We start from the raw sequence: 21,368 nt of genomic DNA on the forward strand, positions 1-21,368 counted from the left end.
TTGCAGCAGCCCCAGGGGAGGCAGAGTTCAGTAGATTCGGAACTAAGACCCTGCCGTTGTGATGAGCTGGGGGGCCAGGCTGGGGGAGAAGGGGATGGGCCCCGAGGCTGCTCCACAGCCACAGCCACGGCTCTGCTGGCGTGGGCGGGAAGGGTCCACGAGCGGGAGGGGGGCTGGAAGCTGCAGGGAGGCATCACCCCGGGGGAGCCAGTGCAGGCTGGGCGCTTGGAGCCCTTGAGGGGCTGCTCCCCAGGAGGAGCCTGGTGACCAGGGAGATCCGAAGGGGGGTTGTGGATGGTCCGGGGCACTTCCAGCTGGGGCGTGTGGCCCGAGGCCGTGGGCGGTGCTAGGGAGCCCCCCCACCCAGTGGGTGGCTCGCTTGATTGTTCCCACAGATCCGAGAGACCGGTGAGAGACCCAGCAACGAGGAGATCCTGCGTTTTTCCAAGTTGTTCGAGGACGAGCTGACCCTGGACAACCTGACACGACCGCAGCTGGTGGCCCTGTGCAAGCTGCTGGAGCTGCAGTCCATCGGCACCAACAACTTCCTGCGTTTCCAGCTCACCATGAGACTGCGCTCCATCAAGGCCGACGACAAGGTGGGCACCCGCACTCGCGACCACCCTCTCCAGGCACCTGGGGCTCCGGTGTCCTGACCGTAGGGGAGGCGGAGTCACCAGCGGTCCCGTCATTCCCAGATCGCGGCGGTGGGCACTTTGCGCCTCTGCCCACTGTGGCCTGCGTGCACACACCCAGCGTGCGCGTGCGTCTCCTGGAATGACGTTGGAACCACACGGCCCTTACGGTCTGTCCCCTGGCGTGACATTAGGAGACCTGCCCGTGTCGCTAAGTATTTGTTGAAAAGGGGAATTTTAGTGGTTGCCTGATGTTTCATGGTGTGGACACGTCGTGACTTATTCACCGGTACTTTAGCTAACGTTTTGCCCCCCTAAGCCGCGCTGTGATAAACGTCTTCTGGCAGCTCTTTCTGCCCACGGGTCCTGTCCCCGTGCTTTAATAAAATCATCTTCTTGCACCAAAAAACAAAACAGAAGCCACGCTCTTTTGACGCAGAGTTTTGTTACCGATCTTTGACAGTTTTCATAAGAAGAGTGACCTAGGATTGGGGCTCCTGAGGAGAAGGGCAGGAGGTCAAAAGCAACCACCTTGCTCCTGGGGCTGTGCTGACCGCTGTGTCCCCCCCACCGGGCCCGCCCGCAGCCCTGCGGCCACACCGCATGTGCCCTCCAGTGTGTTTCCGGGAAGAGCTGCTAAAACCCTCCCTTTTCTCCGAGGGTGCTGCTGGCCCCGGAATCTGCGGCGTCTGCCGGCCCTGCGGGCACCTCGGAGGTGTCTGGTCTGTGCTCCCGGCCACTTCTCTGTGTTCGCGAACGTGCTCATCACGGTTCATGTCTGACCACTCCAGTAGCTGTGGTCCGTGGGTCTTTTTGTCCGGTTTGCTTTCTCGGGCTGGTTTGCAGTGTCTCTTTCCTGGACCTAGACGTTGTCCGTGAGAAGTTTCCGAGGTTCCAGGCAGGGCCCGCCTGGGTCTGTCCTGCTAGAGAGGGGCCGCTTGGCCTGAGACCACTAACCACGGATCGGGGCCGGCCCTGCTGCCTCTGGCTTGCTCCCCTGACAGAGTGTGGGCTGCAGCTCCCCTGTGTCCCTTCCTCACGGTGCCCCCTGCGGACCAGAGCCCAGGAGCCCCCCCCCGCTCTGTGCACCTTTCCTGCCCGGCTCCTCGCTTCCCTCTCCCTGGGCGGCAGCCTCTTGGCTCTGACGGGGTGTCTCTGCCTCTGAGCAGGGGCCTTTGGCCTGGACTCTGAGCCTGCACTACGCGTCGGCAAGTGTCGCTGGGTCCCCAGTGGCTCACACCCCCGTGGCTGCCCCGTCTTTCCCGGTCTGCATAATCTTGCTGTCCCCGAGCCCTGTTGTGCTAGCTTTCTGGTGCCTCCGAGCCTGTTTCTGTGTTCGTTTCAGCTGGTTTTTCTAGTAGCTCTCAGCAGGGGTGCCGATCTGGCAAAAACCAGCCCCTGGCCGTAGCTGGAAGTGGCAGGCCGTCACTCCGGGTTTGTAGGGTTGAAAGGAAGTCCTTCCTCCACTGTGTATGCATTGCGTCTCAGAAGGCGCTCGGGACACCCGCTCTGTGGGCGTGAGGGGGGCTGGCACGGGCAGTCCTCGGGGGGCCACCTCACTCCCCGGGAGCCTGCGTGTGGCTGCCCCCACCTCAGGAGAGGCAGCTAGGGGCAGGTGGCCCCGGCTGGAGTCCTGGCCACTCCCTTGCTTTGTGACCTTGGACGAATCACGGCTCAGTGCCTCAGAGCCCTCCGAAACAGAACAGCCTGCACTGTCAGGAAGGTGGCCTGGGCCTCCGCTGTCCTGGACGTGAAGTAAAAACCCAATACAAGAAGTCTCTGAGAAGTGGGAGAAGACGACCCTGGGACCCCAGGACCAACCAGGTGGGTCTTCGCGCCCTCGTGCTGAAGGAGCGGCCGCTGAGGCTTGCTGATGAGTGCGGACTCCGGAAGCCCTGACGGGCAGGGCTCTTACCAGTAGGGTTGGAAGTTCGAGCCCCACGTTGGGTAGAGAGATTATTTAAAACACACACAAAAACAACCCTGAGAAAAGCCTGCTCCCTCTGGCCAGAGGACAGGAAAGGGGCTCTCCAGGGGCACCTGGGAGGCTCAGTTGGTTAAGCGTCCGACTCTTGATTTCGGCTCAGGTCGTGATGTCACGGTTGGTGAGGTCTCTCTCCCTCTCTCTGCCCCTTCCCCGCTCGTGCTTTCTCTCTCCAAATAAGTAGATAAACTTTTTTTTTTTTTTTTTTTTTTTTAAGGAAAGGGGCTGCCTAGCAGGACAGAAGGCTTCAGACAGTAACGCTCTACTCCAGCCAGACACTAGAGGAAGTAGTCCCCCTACGGCAGGCGCCGGTGGGTGAGGGCTGAGACCTCCACCCTCTTCAGGATGTCACAACTGGGGTGGCGTCAGGGAAAGCTGACGAGGCTGCTCCTTCCTCCCCGGCGGGTGGTAACGAGCTGCCGCTCCGGCCCCCGGGGCACAGTGTCCATAGAGACCAGCAGGGGGCCTGGCAGTTCCAAGACCTTTCTTGCACACCCCATTTGGATGGCGTCCAGTGGCCAGGTGGGGCCAGCCTGCCCCTGGCAGCCCCGGAGGTGCGTGGAGGGCTCCCCGCTACCCTGGCTTCTCCTCTGGGGCTTGGCGGAGGCTGAATGGGGAGCCTGGCAGCAACGAGGCAGCCCCCTAGTTGTTCCAAACTACCACGGGGGTAATTTGTGGGTGTAACCGAGAGGGGGCACAGACAGATCAGCCATCAAAGGGAGCTTGTGACTCACGTTTGCGCTAGAAGCGGGTACAGCCCCTGCTCAGGACTACGTGAGAGGCTGATGCCCCTGGGGACCAGGAAGCGGGAGCAAGGGAGGACGTGGGACTCGGCCTTTATTACTAGTGTGGTCAGAGTGGCCAGCTGCAGTAAGTGATACGCAGGGCTTAGGCTTTGTGCTCGGAGGGCTTGAGACAGGATTCTCACGTCCCCGTGAGAGGAGCCAAGCAGTGGGGCCAGCCCGGAGACCGGAGGTGAGGAAGCACACAGCAGGCCCAAAGTAGCCGCGTGTGGCGCCTCACCGGGCAGCTAGGGAGTGAGCCGCGTGGAGACACAGGCTCCCAGGAGAAAAGAGGAGGAGACGGGCCCCTGGGGGGCTCAGTCGGTTGGATATCAGGTCTTGATTTCAGCTCAGGTCAGGATCTCACAATTGGTGAGATCGAGCCCCAGGTCAGCTCCACGCTGTGAGCGCCGAGGATGCTTGGGATTCTCTCTGCCCCTCCCCTGCTTGCGCTGTCTCCCTCTAAATACATAAATAAGCATTTAAAAAGAGGAAGAAGAAAAACCAAATGGAAATTTAGAATTGAAAAAGACAACCCAAAAGAAAAAGCTCAGTGGATGAGCTCTACAGGAGAAAGGAGCGGACAGAAGACAGGATCAGTGAACTTTTAAGATAAACTAGAAATTGCCTGTTTGGGGCACTGGCTGGCTCAGTGGGAGGAGCGTGCCCCCCTTTTTTTTTTTTTCTTTAAATGTTTTATTTATTTTTGAGAGAGAGGGAGACAGAGTGTGAGTGGGGAAGGGGCAGAGAGAGAGGGAGACACAGACTCTGAAGCAGGCTCCAGGCTCTGAGCCGTCAGCACAGAGCCCGAGGCGGGGCTTGAACTCATGAACTGTGAGATCACGACCTGAACTGAAGTCAGACACTTAACTGACTGAGCCACTCAGGTGCCCCAAGGAGTGTGCGACTCTTGATCTGAGGTTGTGAGTTCAAGCCCCACGTGGGGCATAGAGATCACTTAAATAAATAAAAACTTTAAAAAATCACCCATTTGAACATCTGAGAAAACAGTTAAAAAACAAGCAGGGTTTCAGCCACCTGTGGGACTAGAGGAAAGCATCTAACATACTCGTCATCGGAGTTCTGGAAAGAGGGGAGGGAGGCTAGAGCTGGGAAGGTGCTTGAAGAAATAACTCCTGAACACTTTCCACATTCAGTAAAAGACCTAAGTCAACACATTTTATTTGTACTTGTTTTTGAAAGCTTATTTATTTTGTGAGAGAGAGCATGCACGCATGCATGAGTGTGTGAGCAGGATAAGGACAGAGAGAGAGAGAGAGAGAGAGAGAGAGAATTCCGGGCAGTCTCCGGGCTGTCATTGCAGAGCCCGACACAGGGCTCAGACTCACAAACTGAGAGGCTGTGACCTGAGCTGAAATCGAGAGTAGGATGCATAACCAACCGAGTCACCCGGGTGCCCCTGAAGTCAACACATTGTAGAAGCTGGGTGAACCTCCGGCAGGACCAACCCAAAGAAATCCACATGAAGACCCATCACCGTGACGCTAAGCAGTGCGAGGACAGGTAATCGTGACGGCAGTGAGCGAGACCGGCGTCTGGCACGGGGAGGGCGACTCCAGGGACAGCAAGCTGCTTATCAGAAACTGTGGCAGCCAGGAGGAGAGAACAGGATTTTTCACATACTGGAAAAAACCTGTCAACTCAGAATCCTGTATCCAGCAAATATCGTCTGAAAAAGAGGGGAGAATCAAGACCTTCTCAGGAGAAGGAAACAGAACGGCCAGCAGCACGTCTGCCCCGCGAGAACCTGGAGGAGGGTCTCTAAACAGGAAGTAGTCAACCCTTGAACAACGTGGGGCTTAGGACACTGGGCCCTGCGCCCCACCCCGGCACGGTCCCGGCACAGTAGAACTTTCCTTTACGCGTGAGTGAAATAAGGTTCCGGCGTATGAGTTAACACAGCTGCAGTCATCCCGGTGGCAAAATAAATCGTCCAGAAGGCAGCAAAAGCGCATGGCGAGTGTGTATAAAAAGGCACTGTTTACAGTTGCACCTGTTACAGGATTCTTGGCTCTGTGATGTTTCAAGTTGAGTTCTTAGAAAGAAACAAGATGCCCAAGATTAAAGGGAAAAATACCCAAACCACATGGATTTGACTCCATTAAAAACGCAAAGCAGAGGGGGCGTCCTGTTCTCTGTTGCCCCACGGTGGGCCAGCAGGTGGCACAGCCCCGCCCTCCGTGCAGGACGTTGGGCTCCCCAGAAACTTAACTGCTGATGGCCTACTATTGACCTGAAGCCTTACCGAGAACATAAACGGTTCATTAGTCCCTATTTTGTGGGTTACGTGTATTGTGTACTGTGTTTGTGTAATAAAGTAAGCTAGGGAAAAGAAAACGGACGTTTACAGCACTGCTGTGTCCAGGGACACCTGTGCATAAGTGGACCTGTGGACAGTTTAAGCCCGTGTTGTTCAAAGATCTCTGGAACACGAAGAAGAAAGAAGGTGGTCAGCAAAATATGGGTAAACCCAGTAGACTTTCCTTCTCGTTTGCCTTCTGAAGTCCGTGTGATAGTTGAGACAGAAGCGACAGTGCCGTGTGGGGTTGGAAGGAAGAGACGTGAAGACGAGCTTAGAGTAGGAGAGGGCTGAGGGGCGTCCGGGGGTGAGGGTTCCACATTTCGCTTGGACCCGAACAAGGACGCGGAGGGCGTGCGTCCATCGGTAACACCCAGAGCGACCACCGAAAACGCCATATGAGGAGATAGACTCGGAAGCACCGTGGAATTCGTGTTTCCCACAGGAAGATGGGGAGAGGGAAAAAAACGAGGTTTTCCATTATAAGCCCACACCGGAAACAGCCCAGTTGTCCTGCGATGGGAGAAGGTCAGCCCGGATGGTCCTACCGTGCAGAGCTAGTTAGCACCCGAAAGAGAAGCCGTTGTTAACGTGCTCGACAGCCTGCAGGAGTCTCCCAGGAATTCCCAGCAGCGTGTGTGTGCGTGCATGCGTGCGACCCCACCCATGCAACATGCTTCACACACAGACACGAGCGTGAAGGCTGGATTAGTGGTCGGATTCGTGGTCGCCACGGGTTCAGGAGGTGCCGGTGTGTCTGTGAAAGGACAAGAAAGGTTTTCTGCCATGACCGGCTTGGTGTCCTGCCGTCATTCTGGGTATGGTTTAGTCACTATGGTTCGTGAGACGCTACCGCTGGGAGAAACCCTGTCACACCTGCGTGTTGATCTCCAGTCAGCCCGGGATGAGAAGCTTCCTTCGGAAAAGGGAAGTGATGGACCCGTCTGCCTCCCGGGGTCGTCGTGAGCTTGAGTGGGGCCGAATGAGGTGGCGGGTGCACCCCTGCGCGGCATCGACCTGGGGCCACTCTGGTTCGTTCTTCTGTCCCCTCCCCTGCCACCCCTGCACCGTCTCCGTGACATTCTGTGTCTTCCGTCTCCGGGACTCTGGTTTATTTTTCTCCCTTGCGTCACCGTAGTCTCAGGCTGAGGAGGAGGGAGGGGGCTCTGGCTGCGGTCAGGCTCGCCCCGCTCTCCCTCCGTCCTCCTCTGTCCTGAGGATCCTGAGAACCCGTGGTGGGGTGGGGAGGAGAGCCGGGGTGTTCACAAAGAGGCGGCGGAAGAGGAAGGGGGCGCTGAGAGCGAGGAGCCGGGCGTGGGCAGAGGCCGGATCAGTCCTGGCCACCGTGTGCTTCCCCGAGGCCCCCACCCCCCACCGGACAGCCTGGTCACTCCGGACCCGGAGCGGAGGCCTCAGTGGTGGCGATTCGTCCTGCGCTTGGTGAGGCACATCAGGGAAGCGTCTGGCATTTAGACGCTGGGTTCCAAGCGTGTCACATAAGCACCACCACCTCTGATGACCTTTCCGTGTGTAGTTTGTCGGCTTTCTTTTGTAGCTAATCGCCGAGGAAGGGGTGGACAGCCTGAACGTCAAGGAATTGCAGTCAGCGTGTCGGGCACGAGGCATGCGGGCCCTTGGAGTCACAGAGGATCGTCTGAGGGAGCAGCTGAAGCAGGTGCGTGGTTGAGGGGCTTTCCCTTCCGTCGGGCCAGCGTCGATAGGCTTGTTGTGCCAAGACCTCCCCGGGATCCGGTGGTGTCAGCCCCCCGCCGCTGGCTGGGGGTCCGGACGAGGGTGTGGTGACCCTGTCACGTGCCACGTGTTCACGGCTCTGAATGTTGCCTGGTTTTTCTCCCCTGCTCTTGGTCGATAACGGCCTTACTGTCCCCTTCTGGTCATCTGTGGACAGATGAGGACGAGGTTAACTTCCCTTGAAATTTCAGTCGGCCTCTTAACTGAGGCCAGAGACCTCTGGGTAAATAGGCCCGGGCCAGCCCACCCCAGGGGCCTCTCTCGGCTGTCTTGACACCTCTGGCTGCCCGGAGGGCCCTTGATCGGGACCCAGAGGCCAGCTCTGCAGCTGGCATCAGGTTGAGTGGGAGGCGACATTCCGCGTTCACAGCGATTCAGCTGTCGCGTCCGAAGACATATGGCGTGTCTGGTGCCGGCCGGCACCCTCCTTGGCGGTTCCCCTCCGCGTGTAGACGGATGTATGTCAGTACCCGCTTCTCCTTCGACACAAGCGGTGTTTGTTGTGTGGCCCCCAGACGGAGCCTTCTCTGGAGGGTGAGTCTACCCGTGTCTTACCCCCCCCCGCGCGTGCCTGGGATTGTGTCCAGTCTTCTCTGAGCACGCTCAGGACACGTGTGAGTGTGGGCGCTGCCCCCACGGCGCTGTCGGGGATCCGAGTGTTTGTGCGTCTTCCTTCTTGTCCCACCTCCCGTCCTGCGTCCAGATAGTGTCCACACATGTTCATGGGCTTCCTTGTCACTTGGAAGGTCGTCTTTGTATCGCGAAACAGCCGTAAGCAGTGCGGGCGCTCGGCAGGCATGCGGGGCCCTGAGGGCCTCATGAGGCCACGGGTGCTACCATTGTGGTTCATTTTTTTTTTTTACGTGACTTCTAAGTGAAGAGCTTTGGTAACAGAGTCTGGGCGTCTCGCTCGGTTTCTTCTGAGCCCGGCCGCCATGCTGTGTGGCATCTCGTGCTTGACTCCCTGAGGGCGGGCGGCAGGTCGTAAGAGGCAGCGGTAGGTGGGCGTGGTGGAACTTGAGGACTCCCGTTCTTGGGAGAACTTCCTTCGGCGACTCGGTGCGCCCATCCACTCGAGTCCTCCTCCCCCATCAAACCAGAACAGAGAGGACCGTTCTGGGGTCCAGGTCCCGGGTTAGGCAGACGGGGCGCGGCCAGTGGGTGAGTCTGTCTCGAACCCCCGATTGCAGTGGCTGGAGCTGCACCTTCATCAGGAGATCCCCACGTCCCTGCTCATCCTGTCCCGGGCCATGTACCTCCCCGACACCCTCTCGCCCGCCGACCAGCTCAAGTCCACGCTGCAGACGCTCCCGGAGATCGTGGTGCGTACTGCCTTCTGCGGCTCACTCTGGAAGGGGCCCTCTTGCTTCTGGGGGGAGCAGCTGCAGAAAAGGCCCCCTCCTCGGCCAGGGCAGCCCTGGGATCCACCCTCCTGCTTCTCTCCCGTCTCGTCTTTTCTCTGAACGTCGAGGACTCCGGTGGTGTGTGCGGAGGGTGGCCCTTGGCCGCCTGGTGGCCTCTGCCCGCAGCTGGGGTCCCCGCGGTGTGATCCACTCCCCTCGGAAGCCCGGACGGCGGCCCCTCTCAGAAACACAGGCTGGGGGCAGGGTGCCGTGTGAGCCTCTCCGGCATCCCCCCCTCACAGGTGTCCCCTCTCTGAAGGCGAGAGAAGCACAGGTGAAGGCGGCCGAGGTGGAGGGCGAGCAGGTGGACAACAAGGCGAAGCTGGAGGCCACCCTGCAGGAGGAGGCGGCCATCCGGCAGGAGCACCGGGAGAAGGAGCTGCACAGACTCTCAGAGGCGGCGGTGAGCGGCCAGCAGGGCCCCCGGACCTGCCCGGAGAGGGGGCCGCGTGGAGCGGGGGACAGGCCGAAGGTGGTCTTCCGGCCGTCCCGGAGACTGCCGGTGGACCGGGTCCGGGTCCCTACGGTCCGCCTCCTTTGTCCTTCCTGGAGCCATCGGGTGGCACGGCGGACGCAGGGGTGCTCGGGGCGGGGGGCTGCGGCTCTGAAGTGGGGGCAGGACCTGGCTGGCAGGTCACGTGGCCCTTGAGGCGTCTCCTCTGGAAGGTGTGGGCAGGGCCGAGGATGGAATCAGACTCCGTAGCCGCTTTATGCAGGGGCCTTGGTTGACCTGGGAAACGCCAGCGCCCAGCCCCCCAGGGCCGCGTCACTGCACCTGTTGGGGTCCCGCCGTGAAGCCCACAGAAGGCGCGTCACCTGCTGCTGGTTGACAGGTTCTTACAGCGCCCGCCAGCTCGGAGCAGGCCTGTTGAAAGCACGCCCCTAGCCTGGGCCGGTGTGGACGCCTCGGGACGGCGGCCGGAGGCACTGAGCTGGCAGCGGTCTTGCATTTCAGAAGGAAGCAGAGCCGGGCGTGACGGCAGAGGCCGTCCCTGGGAGGCCTGTGGCCGAGCTGCAGCCAGAAGTGTCTGAGGTGACTCTGTCGTCAGAGGCCCTGAAGGACCCCGCCCCCGTCCTGGAAGGCTCAAAGGTAACCGCACACGCGCCCCCTCCCCCTCCCCCCTCCAGGGGTGGAGGCCGTTGGAGCTCAACCGGAGGGTGAAGGGGGGCTGGCTTGTGCAGCAGGGGCTCCTGAGGAGACAGGGCCACGGGGGTCACGGCCTGGCTTTGGACAACAGTAAGTAGCTGTGGGGCGAGGAGGTGAGGCCGCAGGTTGGCGATGTTTCTGGGAGGCCCAGTGTGGTGTGAGAAGAGCCAGCTGGGCTCCAGGCTTTGGGCCTGAGCACCTGCAAGGTCGGGGCATCCGTTACTTAGCACCCCCTCCTCCCAGCCCTCTCTACCCCGAGTGTCAGGGCCCCCCATGCCTGGAGGCAGGTCCACAGGCCCTTTTATTGGCTGGGCTGTGCAGTGGGAGGGCCTGCCTGCTGTCACCTGCCCCAACCCCTCCCCTGCCCCAGTCTGATGTGCTGTGCATCCTAGGGGTTCTTCTCAGGGTGGCCTCACTGTCCTGCCTGTAGCCCCCTCCCCTTGTGGGACGCCTTCCGTCTTGATCTCCCAGGAGTCAGGTAGACAGATGGCGGAGGAGGAGTGAGGCCCGGGCAGCAGATCCATGTTGGGGGATTTCAAGCAGGGTCCCGGGTGGTCTCCAGGTCCAGAGGTCAGGAGAGACGGGGCTACGGAGGCCCCGCTTCTGCGGTCCGACACGTTGACGCCTGGGTAGAGGGGGCTGCGTCCAGGGGAGGGTGGGCCTTGTCAGGAGTATTGAGGGTCTGGTGGGGGAGGCCTGAAGACTGACTCCAAATGGGTAGGGGGAGGTGGTCTGTGGCCTTAGTGGGAGCAGTTTGGAGCAGAGGTGGCAGGAAAGGCCCCCTGGGGTGTCTCAGCCTTCTCCAGGCCGGGGCGGGGGTGGGGGGGGGGTGGTGCGTGCTGGAGCAGGTGGCAGGGAGGCCTGGGGCTCAGGGCAGACCTCTGCTGGGGGGTGGGGACAGTGGTGGGGAGGGAGGCCAAGGCCATCCTGGGACACGACCTAGGAGACAGATGGAAGCAGACCTGTGGCGGTATTGGCACATCGGGTGGGGGACAGGGGCGGGGAGAGAGGGTCCCAAGAACTTGGCCAAGCTGCCCTCAAAGGGTGACCCGGGGAAGGGCCAGGGCCAGGGCCCGAGGTGTCAGGGTTGTTTTTAAGGTGGGGCAAGGCTGGGATGTAGACAGCTGAGCAGAGCTGGAACCCAGCTGGGCCCGCGGTTCAGGAGGGAGGAGGCACCTGTCCTTAAGTCCGGTGGGTGTGCCCAGCTGTCTTCACGGAAGCGGACGCACCCCACCTCCAGCCGATTAAAGACCTAAGCGTGAAAAGACGTTTCGGAGTCTCAGGAGAACTGGGGCTTAACAAGGATTTCTTAGCAAGAAGCACAAGCCTTTAAAAAAGTTAAGTGAGGGACCTTTCTTCCCCAGAAAGATGCCGTAAAGAGTGGGTGGAACAAGTGGCCTGTCCCCTCTTGCGGTGCGGCCTTGTAGGTTTTAGCGGCGCTGGCTGTCTGCGGGGCCCGACGGAGAACCCTCACAGCTCTCCCTCAGCGCAGAAATCGAGCTTGCGCCGAAAGCCTTTCCACGGAGAAACCCAGGCCCACGTGGCTTCCCAGGCGAGGCTCCTGTGAGTCCAAACGTGTAGGGAAGGGGTCCCACACAGACTGCTTGCAGAAAGCGAAGGGGGGTCGTTTCCTCGCTCACCGCGGCGAGCATCGGCAGCATCAGCCAACACCAGGTCCGCAGGAGGAGCCTTCGGAACCACGTCCTTCGTGAGCACGGTGTGAGAGTTGTCAGCAGACATGCAGCGGGTCCCTTGCATCTGTTCTGTGAAAAGGATAACCGTGGTCTCGGGGGGCTTGTCCGGGAACACGGCACAGTGGCAACACGCTGAGGGGAAGAGCCACAGACGATCGTCTCTGTAAATACGGAAGTACTTCACAGAATCCAGCATCTTCCTGATTAAAAACGCATTTCTCAGCCAGTGGAGGGGAACCCTCTCACCCCAGTGAGGACATCTGTGGAGGTGCCGCGGCTGGCATGGCCCCTGGCAAGGGCGCCCACTTTTGCTACGCACCGTGCAGAGGTTGTGGCCAGGACACCTCAGCAAGAAAAAATAAAACCACTCTGTCAAAAGGAAGCAATGAAACTGCCTGTTCACAGACGGTGTGAGCAGCTGCACATCAGCCGTGTCCTCTGTGCTGGTGATGAGCAGTGGGGTCGAAATTTCAAAAAGTGTATCGTTTCCAGCCCCTAAAGTGAACTACTAGGGAGAAATTTGACCTGTACGTTGAATGCTGTGAAGTGTTGAGATTGATTACCTAAAACAGATTTCCTGCGCTCATAGATGCGTGCGAGGTGTTAGTTCTCCGACCGATGTACAGATTCAGAACCATCAAAATCCCAGTGGGCCTTTTGTTGACACAGACAGACGTCTTCTAAGACGTCTGTGGAAGCTCAAAGGAGCTACAGTATAAAACTGGGTGAGCGCGTTGGGTAGGTGCTCTGGATGGGATACTGTTCAGCACTTGAAAGGCGTGAGACAACGCGGGGTCTCCCACTCAGAAGGCGAGCGAGGGCACATGTGCAGGAGCTCGCTCTCTGGGACCTGCTCCGTGTGTGACCCCCGAGGTTTTGGGGTGGCCGATGGTTTCCTCAGTGCGCGTGCACGTCAGATCCACGCTCGGGGCGCGCCCGGGCACCGTGGGCAGTGAGCACGGGCACTGCGCGTCTCTGCTGGCCTCTGCCCACCGCGGTGGGAGCAGACTCTCCGGCGGGGTGGAGGGGGAAGGGCTTTCCTTCAACCGGGTTTTCCCTGGTGTGCCTTTGTTTTCTCCACAGGAAGAGGAAATCACGAAAGAGGAAATCGACATCATCAGCAATGCCTGCTCGAAGCTGAAAGAGCAGAAGTCGTCCCTGACCAAGGAGAAGGAGGAGCTGGAGCTGCTGAAGGAAGATGTGCAGGACTACAGCGAGGTGGGCGGGGCTGCCAGTTGGGGGGGGCATCAGGTGAGGGGGGTGCCAGGTGGGCGGGGCCGCCAGGTGGGGGGGGTGCAGCAGCCGAAGCAGGACTACAGCGAGGTGGGCGGGGCTGCCAGTTGGGGGGGGCATCAGGTGAGGGGGTGCCAGGTGGGCGGGGCCGCCAGGTGGGGGGGGTGCAGCAGCCGAAGCAGGACTACAGCGAAGTGGGCGGGGCTGCCAGTTGGGGGGGGCATCAGGTGAGGGGGTGCAGCAGCGGAAGCAGGACTACAGCGAGGTGGGCGGGGCTGCCAGTTGGGGGGGGCATCAGGTGAGGGGGTGCCAGGTGGGCGGGGCCGCCAGGTGGGGGGGGTGCAGCAGCCGAAGCAGGACTACAGCGAGGTGGGCGGGGCTGCCAGTTGGGGGGGGCATCAGGTGAGGGGGTGCCAGGTGGGCGGGGCCGCCAGGTGGGGGGGTGCAGCAGCCGAAGCAGGACTACAGCGAGGTGGGCGGGGCTGCCAGTTGGGGGGGGCATCAGGTGAGGGGGTGCCAGGTGGGCGGGGCCGCCAGGTGGGGGGGTGCAGCAGCGGAAGCAGGACTACAGCCAGGTGGGTGGGCCGCCAGGTGAGGGGGTGGGGGCCGCTCCACAGACCTGGACGGGGAAAGAAATCCCAGGGGTGCTCAGTACCCCTTGTGCTCAACGACTGATGAACGGCACCTGCTCTAGTCCTGCGGTGCTGGCCGTCCACCCTCCTCGTCCACAGGGGCCTGCCCCTTGTGGTTTCTAAAGGCACGTGAGGGATGGGATAAAAAGCCTGGACGTTTGATAAAGGAAATCTTAGTTCCATTCACGTTTCCCGGAAAGAGATTTCTTTGTTACGTACGCTGTGTGTGTGTGTGTGTTTCTAAGGAAAACGTGTTTGTTTGTTTTCTAAATATTACTTTCTAGTCTGCTTCCAAAGAGCTGTTTTGGGGCACCTGGCTGGCTCAGTTGGTGGAGTGTGCAACTCTTGATCTCGGGGTCGTGACTTCTAGCCCTACGCTGGGTGTAGAGCCTACTGTGTAAAAAGGTGTACAAGAGCTGTGTTTTCAGAGACGTACTCGGAAGAGACGGTTCCTCGTCTCTGGCCCCGTTTTCCATCCTCCCTGTAATGTTTGCTCACAGGGAGAATCACGACTCAGGGTTTAAGAAGACATTTCTTGTTCCTTAATTCTTTCAACCATTTATTTATTGTCTTAAAAGAAACAGGAAGAAAGCTGAGACTCAAATAGATTTCATTCTTTGCTACAGAAACAGTATTTGGGTTTGCAGAACCAAGCTAATGAGACTTTGCAGCTTTCCGTGGCTGGAATTGGTGGGTTTCTGTTTTGTTAATGACCTGGAACTTTTTATCTTTGTGATGCCACTTTGGGTTAACTTAATTGTTACAAGGTAAAGTTATTGTAAGATTCTTTTTTTTTTTTTTTTTTTTTTTTGAGACCATCTTTTATCGCTAAATCGTTTCATTAGGACTTGCAAGAGATCAAGGAACTTTCAAAGGCGGGCACAGAGGTCTGTGTGGAGGAGTCTAAGGCCAGCAAGAGGCTGACGCGGAGAGTGCAGCAGATGATCGGGCAGATAGACGGCCTGCTGGCACAGCTGGAGGCAGACCAGAGGGCCGGCAAACTGGGCACGGCCGCCGCCAGCCCGCCTGCAGGGTGAGTGTGCCTCAGGTGCCGGCCCAGGGCAGCCCAGGGTCTTTCTGGCCTTGGAGTGTTTCTCTGCCGTGGTGCCAGCCCCTGACCTTTGACCCAGTGGTTCCAGCCAGAAGCCCAGCCACATCTTTTCAGTGTCCACTTCTCAGTGATGGTTTTACTGAAGGAACTCTCAGGGTGGCCTCTTCTGCACACACACGCACGTGTATGCACACACACGCACACCTTGGCCACTGTCAGGACCACAGCTGTGGCTTGGCTCCTCTCCCCCTGGCCACCATAGTGCACACCTCTCTCTCTCCAGGCTTCTATCAAGCTGGTCCTTCCAGAATGTACACAGGGTTACAGCTCCCCTGGGAACCCCCAGCCTCTCCTCCCCCTCCGGCCACAGCTACGCTTAGTTCCTGTTCTCCCAGATTCCCGGTGTTCTCCTGCCTCCTCCCTCTTTCCGAGCCCTCCACGCACAGGCACTCGGTGATGGCCCCCACTCTGGAGGTCACTGTGTGCCAAGGAAACGACCCTGCCAGGTGGTAGCGGCTGACACTCGCTGCTCCCGTGGGCTGGGCACTGTGCTCTGAGCGCCCACGTCTCTGAGGGGTGGGTGGGCTGGCTGCAGAGGTCCTGCTGTCCTCAGGTTGGGGGGCCTTCACCCCCAGGGCAAGGTCAGTGTCCCTTCCCGGGGTGACCTACTGTGCAGGGTGGGCCCACTCTGACCACGGCACGGGCAGGCCTGAGGGACCTGGTCCTAGTAACCACGGGACTCCCTGTCCCCATCACCAGTGGAGAGGCGGGGCTCACCGGGGGACTGCACACACAGGGAGACCTTGGACTGACTGATGGCTTCTGGTTTTGTGTCCGAGTTGGCCGGGCGTTCCCAAATGCAGGGGCGAGGGGCCCTGGAGGGAGGGAGAAGTTGCCCGGGTCGAGCTGACCCGTGGGAGGCCTGGCGAGGCTGTGGTACGTCCGTGCCACATGCAGGCTGTGTCCCCCCAGGGAGACTGTCATCAGCGTCACCGAGCTCATCAGTGCCATGAAGCAGATCAAGCACATTCCAGAAAACAAGCTCATCAGCTTGGTCTCGGCACTGGATGAAAATAAGGATGGCAAGGTCAACATCGATGACCTCGTCAAGGTGAGTCGGCGGGGCTGGCCGAGGGCTTGCTCGGGGGGCGCGTGTGGCACGTGCGGCCCCGTGTCTGCCCTCACACAGAGCGAGGAGTGGTGCGGTTGGAATGTCCGTCCGGAGCAGCCCACCTGCTTTTTGACAGGACACTTGGCTCCCCCCGCCTCCCGCGGGGCCGCGGCGCAGTCTGGGAAGCGTGTTAGCAGGGTGCCTGGGGCACACTGACCTTGGCGGGCTGCTGTGGGTCGGCTTCGGTCCTGGTGGCGAGCTGGGCAGCCCGGGAGACCCAGAATGGGATCCCCCTTTGTAAGGAGGCCTGTGGCCTTGCATTTCTGAGGAGAGAGCCCCTTCACGGGTGTCGGAACGGTGCCTGGTGTTTCCAGCTAGTGATTTTTTTACACGTTTCCCGAGCTTATCCGCTAACTTACCGTGTAGTTCAGCCGCAAGGCCAGACGGTACCAAATGCACGTGCTGGGTCATTGCTCTGCCGGCAGCAGAGGCTGGGAGGCCCGAGCCCCCATCACCCGCCCCTTCCCTGGGGCCCCTTTCCTTGGTGTGGACGGCAGCTCACGTGTTCTCGCCCTGCACTCAGAGCACTGCACTCTGTCCGGGGCAGGCCGCCCGGCCTTGTGTCCACCTGGCCTGCCTTCCGCTGTTCCTTCCTGCATGCCAGGCCCGTAGGAGGAGCACCCAGCACCCTCGAGAGCCACACGTCCCCTGCCTCCGGAGCCCCCCTCCCTCGTGGCTCGTAGCTTGGCCTCCTGGGGGTGGGTGGTGTCTAGTCCTCAGAACCAGGGCAGCTGAAGGACCCCGGGGGCTCCCCTGCTGGGACGTCACTGATGGCCATTCAGCCTGGTAGCCAAGGACGCAGCTTGGAGGGGGAGCCGCGCCGTGTTCCCGGCGTGTCCCCGGCGTGCTCCTTGGGGAAAGCGCCGCGCAGGGACAAGGCCACCCCTGAATCCCCCGGTCCTTTCCCGTGTGCGTAGGTCATCGAGCTGGTGGACAAAGAAGACATTCACATCTCCACCGGCCAGGTGGCCGAGATTGTAGCCATGCTGGAGAAGGAGGAGAAGGTGGAGGAGAAGGAGAAGGCCAAGGAGAAGGCCGAGAAGGAGGCCGCGGAAGTGAAGAACTAGGGGCCGCCTCTCGTGTGCGCCTCGGGCCCTTCCCGTGTCTGCCTCCACCCGCCGCGCCGGCTGCCGCGGTCCTGCTGTGGTGGTGATGGCTCTGAGGTGATTCTTAGTGACGCATCTAGTATTTTGTCTGGAATAAATCAGAAACTTCCATAATCAAGTAATTTTTAATTTTCATCATTCCACGAAGATTCATTCAGTCTGGAATCCCCGAACCCTTGCAGGGAATCACGTCCGGACTCACACGGTGGCACGGTGCTGCGGTGGCCCCAGCCGTGGTGGCCGCACGCGGGCCTCGTGGCTCCAGAGGTGGGCCCGGCCGGACTGGGGCAGCGAGGCGCCTCGCCAAGTGCCGCACGCTGGCGGCACCTGTCCCGGGAGGAGAAAGGACCGGCCGCGTGGAGCCCCGTGCCCGTGGAGCCTGCGGCGTGCAGATGGGAAGGAGGCACGCGCGGCCCTCCCCAGCTCTGGACAAGTGTGCGGCAGTCAGTCTGCGGACTTGGATTCCTGCCCGTCAGCGTTAAAAGCACCGATTCGTGCCCATTTCCAAGGTCGTCTCTGTAGCGACGGGGATCGCGTGGCCTCTGGAAAACCACAGTTGTCTGGCAGGAATGTCGTGCCTTGTGCGAGTCCCCTGTCGTGGTGTGTCAGCTCTTCCTTGCTCTAACCTTTGATTTTCACCTAGTCCCTCACCAGTTGACTAGTACAGAATTTTTACACACGACACGACGGTCCGCCTGCCACGTGCGTAACAGCTAACGTGAATCATGCCGTGAGAGATGCTAATGAAGCCCTTGAAAATGAAGCATTTCCGTTTGAGTAATTTACCACCCTCTTGTAGCTTTCAGAAAGTTTCCCAGTTTGGGTCCTTAGCACCTCATCGCCCCTGTGGGTGATCAGAGCAGGTCCCCCCGCGTGTCCAGGCCGACGCTCTGCGTGCGCCTCGCCCACCATAGCTCTGCAGCCCCGCGGTGTCCTCGTTGCTCCCGGCGCTGCTGACTCGGTCCCCTGGCCCCCCGCCCCCACCCAGGACAAGTAGGCCGCTGGCCGCGCTCCTGGTCCTGTGGGTGGTGCGTCCTGAGGGGGCTTCGGAAAGGCAGAATCCTGCCGTGGGTCCGCGTAGGGCCGGCCTGGTGCGCCCCTGGGGGAAGCGGGGCCGCCTCCCTGGGCTTGGCGCCCGGCCCTGGCCTCTGGCCATCTCAGCACCTGGCAGCTGAGGTCGGTGGTGCTCAGTGGGCGGCCTGTGGTCTCAGCTCTGTGTCACTGGTCCTTCGGAGGCTGGGTCCGTTCTGGGCCAGAACGCTCTCTCAGGGGAGGCCAAGCAGAGGAGCTGGAAGACAGAGGAACTGAGTGGCCAGAGCAGCCAGGAGAGGCGGAGCACCCAGAAACGATGGATCTGAATTACTTGAAACTTTTCATTCAGCCGTTAAAGAGGAAACTTGACAAAATAGGAATACGATTACGTATCGTCAAACGTAAACCTTTGTAAAGTAGCAGCTGGGTTCTAAAGGGTTTTTCCTTCAGTTGTTTGAGAAGGAAATCTCTGTATTCTAGATGCTTAATTAATTTATCTATGAACGACCTTACACGCATCTCAGTAGCCTGGTTTTCAGCTGTAGGGAGCGCGTGTGTGTGCCAGCTGTGGGTGGCCCACGTGCCCCGTGGATGGCGGTTGTCTTTCCAGCAGGCACTGCTTTGGGGCCCGGCAAGCCGCGCCCACCCCCTGTCTTCAGCCTCGGCGCTCCGGACGTCCTCACGGATGCTGTCCCGGCGGCGGCCAGGCGCTCCTGCCGTGCCCGCTGCCCTGGAACCCCCCCTCCTGGGTTTTCTGCGCTGTCCGGGAGCAGCGCTCACCCCCAGAAGCTGCGGGGGGCTTCTCGAACACACGTGGGCCTTCCGTGTTGGCCAAGTCGGCTGCTGGCTCCCTCTCTGTCGCGTGTGGGCTTTACTGCCCTGAACCTCACTTACTGCAGCCGAAATCAGTGTCTGGGTGCAGGCCCAGTACGTCGGGTCTAGAGAGCGGAGGCTTGTGCGCTAAGGTGTTCAGAGGCGGCTGTGTCCTGACCGCCTGCGGCCGAGTCTTCCCGCGCTCTCTCCGGAGGAGGAGAGCCTGGGAGGGCAGAGACTACTTGCAAATGAAACAGGAATTCTTAGCACAGGCCTCATCCTTCACTCCGCCTGAACGCCCACTCTTGTGCTTGGGATTCAGGAAGTTGGCACGTGGTTCCTAGAGCCCTTTTGGAACGTCAGAGTCCGGCCTTTGTAAGTGAAGGGCACTTTGTAATTTTTGAAGAATGACCTGCAGGCAGTGGTGCTCACAGAGCGGCCCTGGGGTCAGCAGGGCAGCACCCCCTGGCCTTTGAGCGCTGTCTCCATGTGTCCTCCTGGGATCCCAGGGCCCGCTCCACTGAGAACCTCCCTCCCGGGCTGTGTATAAACATCTTTTTTAGAAATAGTGTTTTTATTGAAATAGGACATTGCTGCTCCCGTAACAGTTCAGACTAAGGTCTTTGAGTCATGTGACACATCGGAAGCCAATGGAAGCCGTCAGGGTGGTTGCAGCGTCTGCCTTTGTGACAGCCTTGTGCCCCCACGGTCTGGTTCTGCCTTTGCAGCGGAAGGGGGTGGCGGGTGACCGTGGGTGTGAGTGTGCCGCGTGAGGCCAGATTCCAGATGGAGAGTCCCTTTCCGGAGCTCTAGCCCCGGCCGGGGTGCTTGCTTGTCTGGTGACAGCGGGCCTCCGTGTCGCGTCGGGCTGTGCACCCAGACCGATCCCTGTGGTGGGGACTAGACGCTGAATTTGATGTAAGGAGAAGGTTTAATAAAGCACTGTCTCCATGACCTCTGCCTGCCGTGCGATGGCTGCTTTGTCCAGACTGGCTCCCCCTCCCGCAGCCCGCAGGCCGCAGCGGGTGCCTTGGGGCCCGGGTGGGCACAACCGGGTTCCTGGCCCAAGGGTCACCCAGGAGGGCATGGTTCTGTGTGAAATACTCTGATGGCTCCTGGGAGTGGGGGCTGCGTGCTCCGCCGAGGGGGCCCCAGATGCTGCAGGGGCCCTCCCTACCCTGCAGCCTGCTCCCCAGAGCGCCGAGGGGGCACGTGGGCAGTAGGGCTTCCTTGAAGCTGCCTGTGCTCTACCCTAGAGTGAAGGGCCGAGGCCCCCCGTTGGGGCGCCGGGAGCAGGACAGGCACAATGTTACCTCCCCCCATCCTGCCACTCCTTCCGGCCCTGCTCCAGGGACAGATCACAGCCCTGAGCCCAGGACCTCCACCCTGTCTCAGGTGGCCTCACCCCTTCACTGGCACCGGGCTGCATGGGGCGCTGTGTGGGATCCTTCCACCTCTGCTGGGTCTCCTCCCTGCCCAGAGGCCACCCTAACCCGTGTCCCTTCTCTCCCTGAGGCCAGCCTTGGCCATTGTCCCCTCCGCCCCATAGGTCTGGAGAGCTGAGGGCCGCCGGGGCCTCAGCCCTTGTCTTCCCCCTGCCTGGGCCCTGGGCCAATGGCTCCCATCCGGGTTCATTGTGGTGCCCCTGGCAGGCATCCAGGCATGTGTTCACTCCGTGGGGTCCTTCCCCAGGCCACGCCTGGGAGTCAGTGGCCAGGGACAGGGGCCACGTGAGCCTGTGGCCAGCAGCTGCCCCAGAACACGAGACCTGGTCTGCAGCCCGTTTCTCGGTTCCACGGCTCAGAGGGCCACCAGGGCTCTGGAAAGGCTGATCTGGGGCGGAGGCAGGGATTGCTTATGGAGGTGGCGCTGCAGGGACACAGCAGCTGGCCCGAAGGGATGCTCCTGGCCCAAATGAGGACAGAACGAGTATGAAACAGCAGAGAGAGCACGTGGGTTGCAAGCAAACATCCACGCCCCCGCTGGTGCAGATTATTGCCCTGGTTCTCTTCTCAGGAGAGTCTACCCCCGAAGCTCTTTAGGGAGAATCTGCTGGTGGACCCGCAGAAGCGCTGGAATCCGCTCGTCCTGCTTTGCAAACCCCACAGAATGGTGCCCGGGGGTGGTGGGGGCGGTGAGCCGGGCCCCCTGGGTGCTGCGGGAGCCGGGTGGGAGGGCTGCTGGCCAGGTGCCCTGGCTCTGCCCCCTTCCCCCACGGCGTTCCTGCCCCAGGTGCCCGGCCAGGAAAATCTGAGGGCCCCACGGGAGCACCAGCATACCCAGGACGTGGCTGCCCCCTTCAAAAAGTTGCCGGCAGAGAGGTTAGGGGCTATTCCGGTCCGAGGAGAGACAGCGGCAGTCAACTGTGCGGGAGGCGATTGGAGTGTGTTTCGTGTGGGGACGCAGCCTCTGAAGACCTTGGCAGCCGCCGCGTGGGGAAGAGGACGCAGGGTGCGCGGATGACGGTTGACGTCCAGTTTAGCGGGACAGGCCGGCGGGGGGCGGGCAGCGGACCTCGGAGGAACCAGACTGCGAAGGCTGAGCCTGCAGGGGGCAGGAGTGTGGAGGCACTCGACCCAGGGGGAGCCGGCCCGGGCGCCGGAGCGGAAGGCG

The 21,368-nt window shown here is 60.5% G+C and overlaps 1 protein-coding gene and 1 long non-coding RNA gene across 3 annotated transcripts in view; both read left to right on the forward strand.

Annotated features, from left to right (window-relative positions):
- Positions 1 to 19,709, forward strand: part of LETM1 (leucine zipper and EF-hand containing transmembrane protein 1) — a 36,431-nt gene extending 16,722 nt beyond the window's left edge. For both annotated transcript variants that reach the window (XM_045474819.1, XM_045474820.1), the window contains 9 exons: positions 396 to 599; positions 7,277 to 7,396; positions 8,664 to 8,795; positions 9,136 to 9,279; positions 9,832 to 9,966; positions 12,801 to 12,935; positions 14,428 to 14,615; positions 15,606 to 15,744; positions 16,722 to 19,709. In XM_045474819.1, the coding sequence (XP_045330775.1) occupies positions 396 to 599; positions 7,277 to 7,396; positions 8,664 to 8,795; positions 9,136 to 9,279; positions 9,832 to 9,966; positions 12,801 to 12,935; positions 14,428 to 14,615; positions 15,606 to 15,744; positions 16,722 to 16,871 (1,347 nt within the window). In that variant the 3' untranslated portion in view covers positions 16,872 to 19,709. The remainder of the gene's footprint in view (positions 1 to 395; positions 600 to 7,276; positions 7,397 to 8,663; positions 8,796 to 9,135; positions 9,280 to 9,831; positions 9,967 to 12,800; positions 12,936 to 14,427; positions 14,616 to 15,605; positions 15,745 to 16,721) is intronic.
- On the forward strand, positions 606 to 6,056 carry LOC123596283. The gene is made up of 2 exons (XR_006711644.1): positions 606 to 2,459; positions 2,837 to 6,056. It is a non-coding gene; the product is annotated as an uncharacterized LOC123596283 (long non-coding RNA).
- Positions 19,710 to 21,368: the final 1,659 nt, after the last annotated feature.

Source organism: Leopardus geoffroyi, chromosome B1, assembly GCF_018350155.1.
Source record: "Leopardus geoffroyi isolate Oge1 chromosome B1, O.geoffroyi_Oge1_pat1.0, whole genome shotgun sequence".
NCBI lineage: Eukaryota > Metazoa > Chordata > Mammalia > Carnivora > Felidae > Leopardus > Leopardus geoffroyi.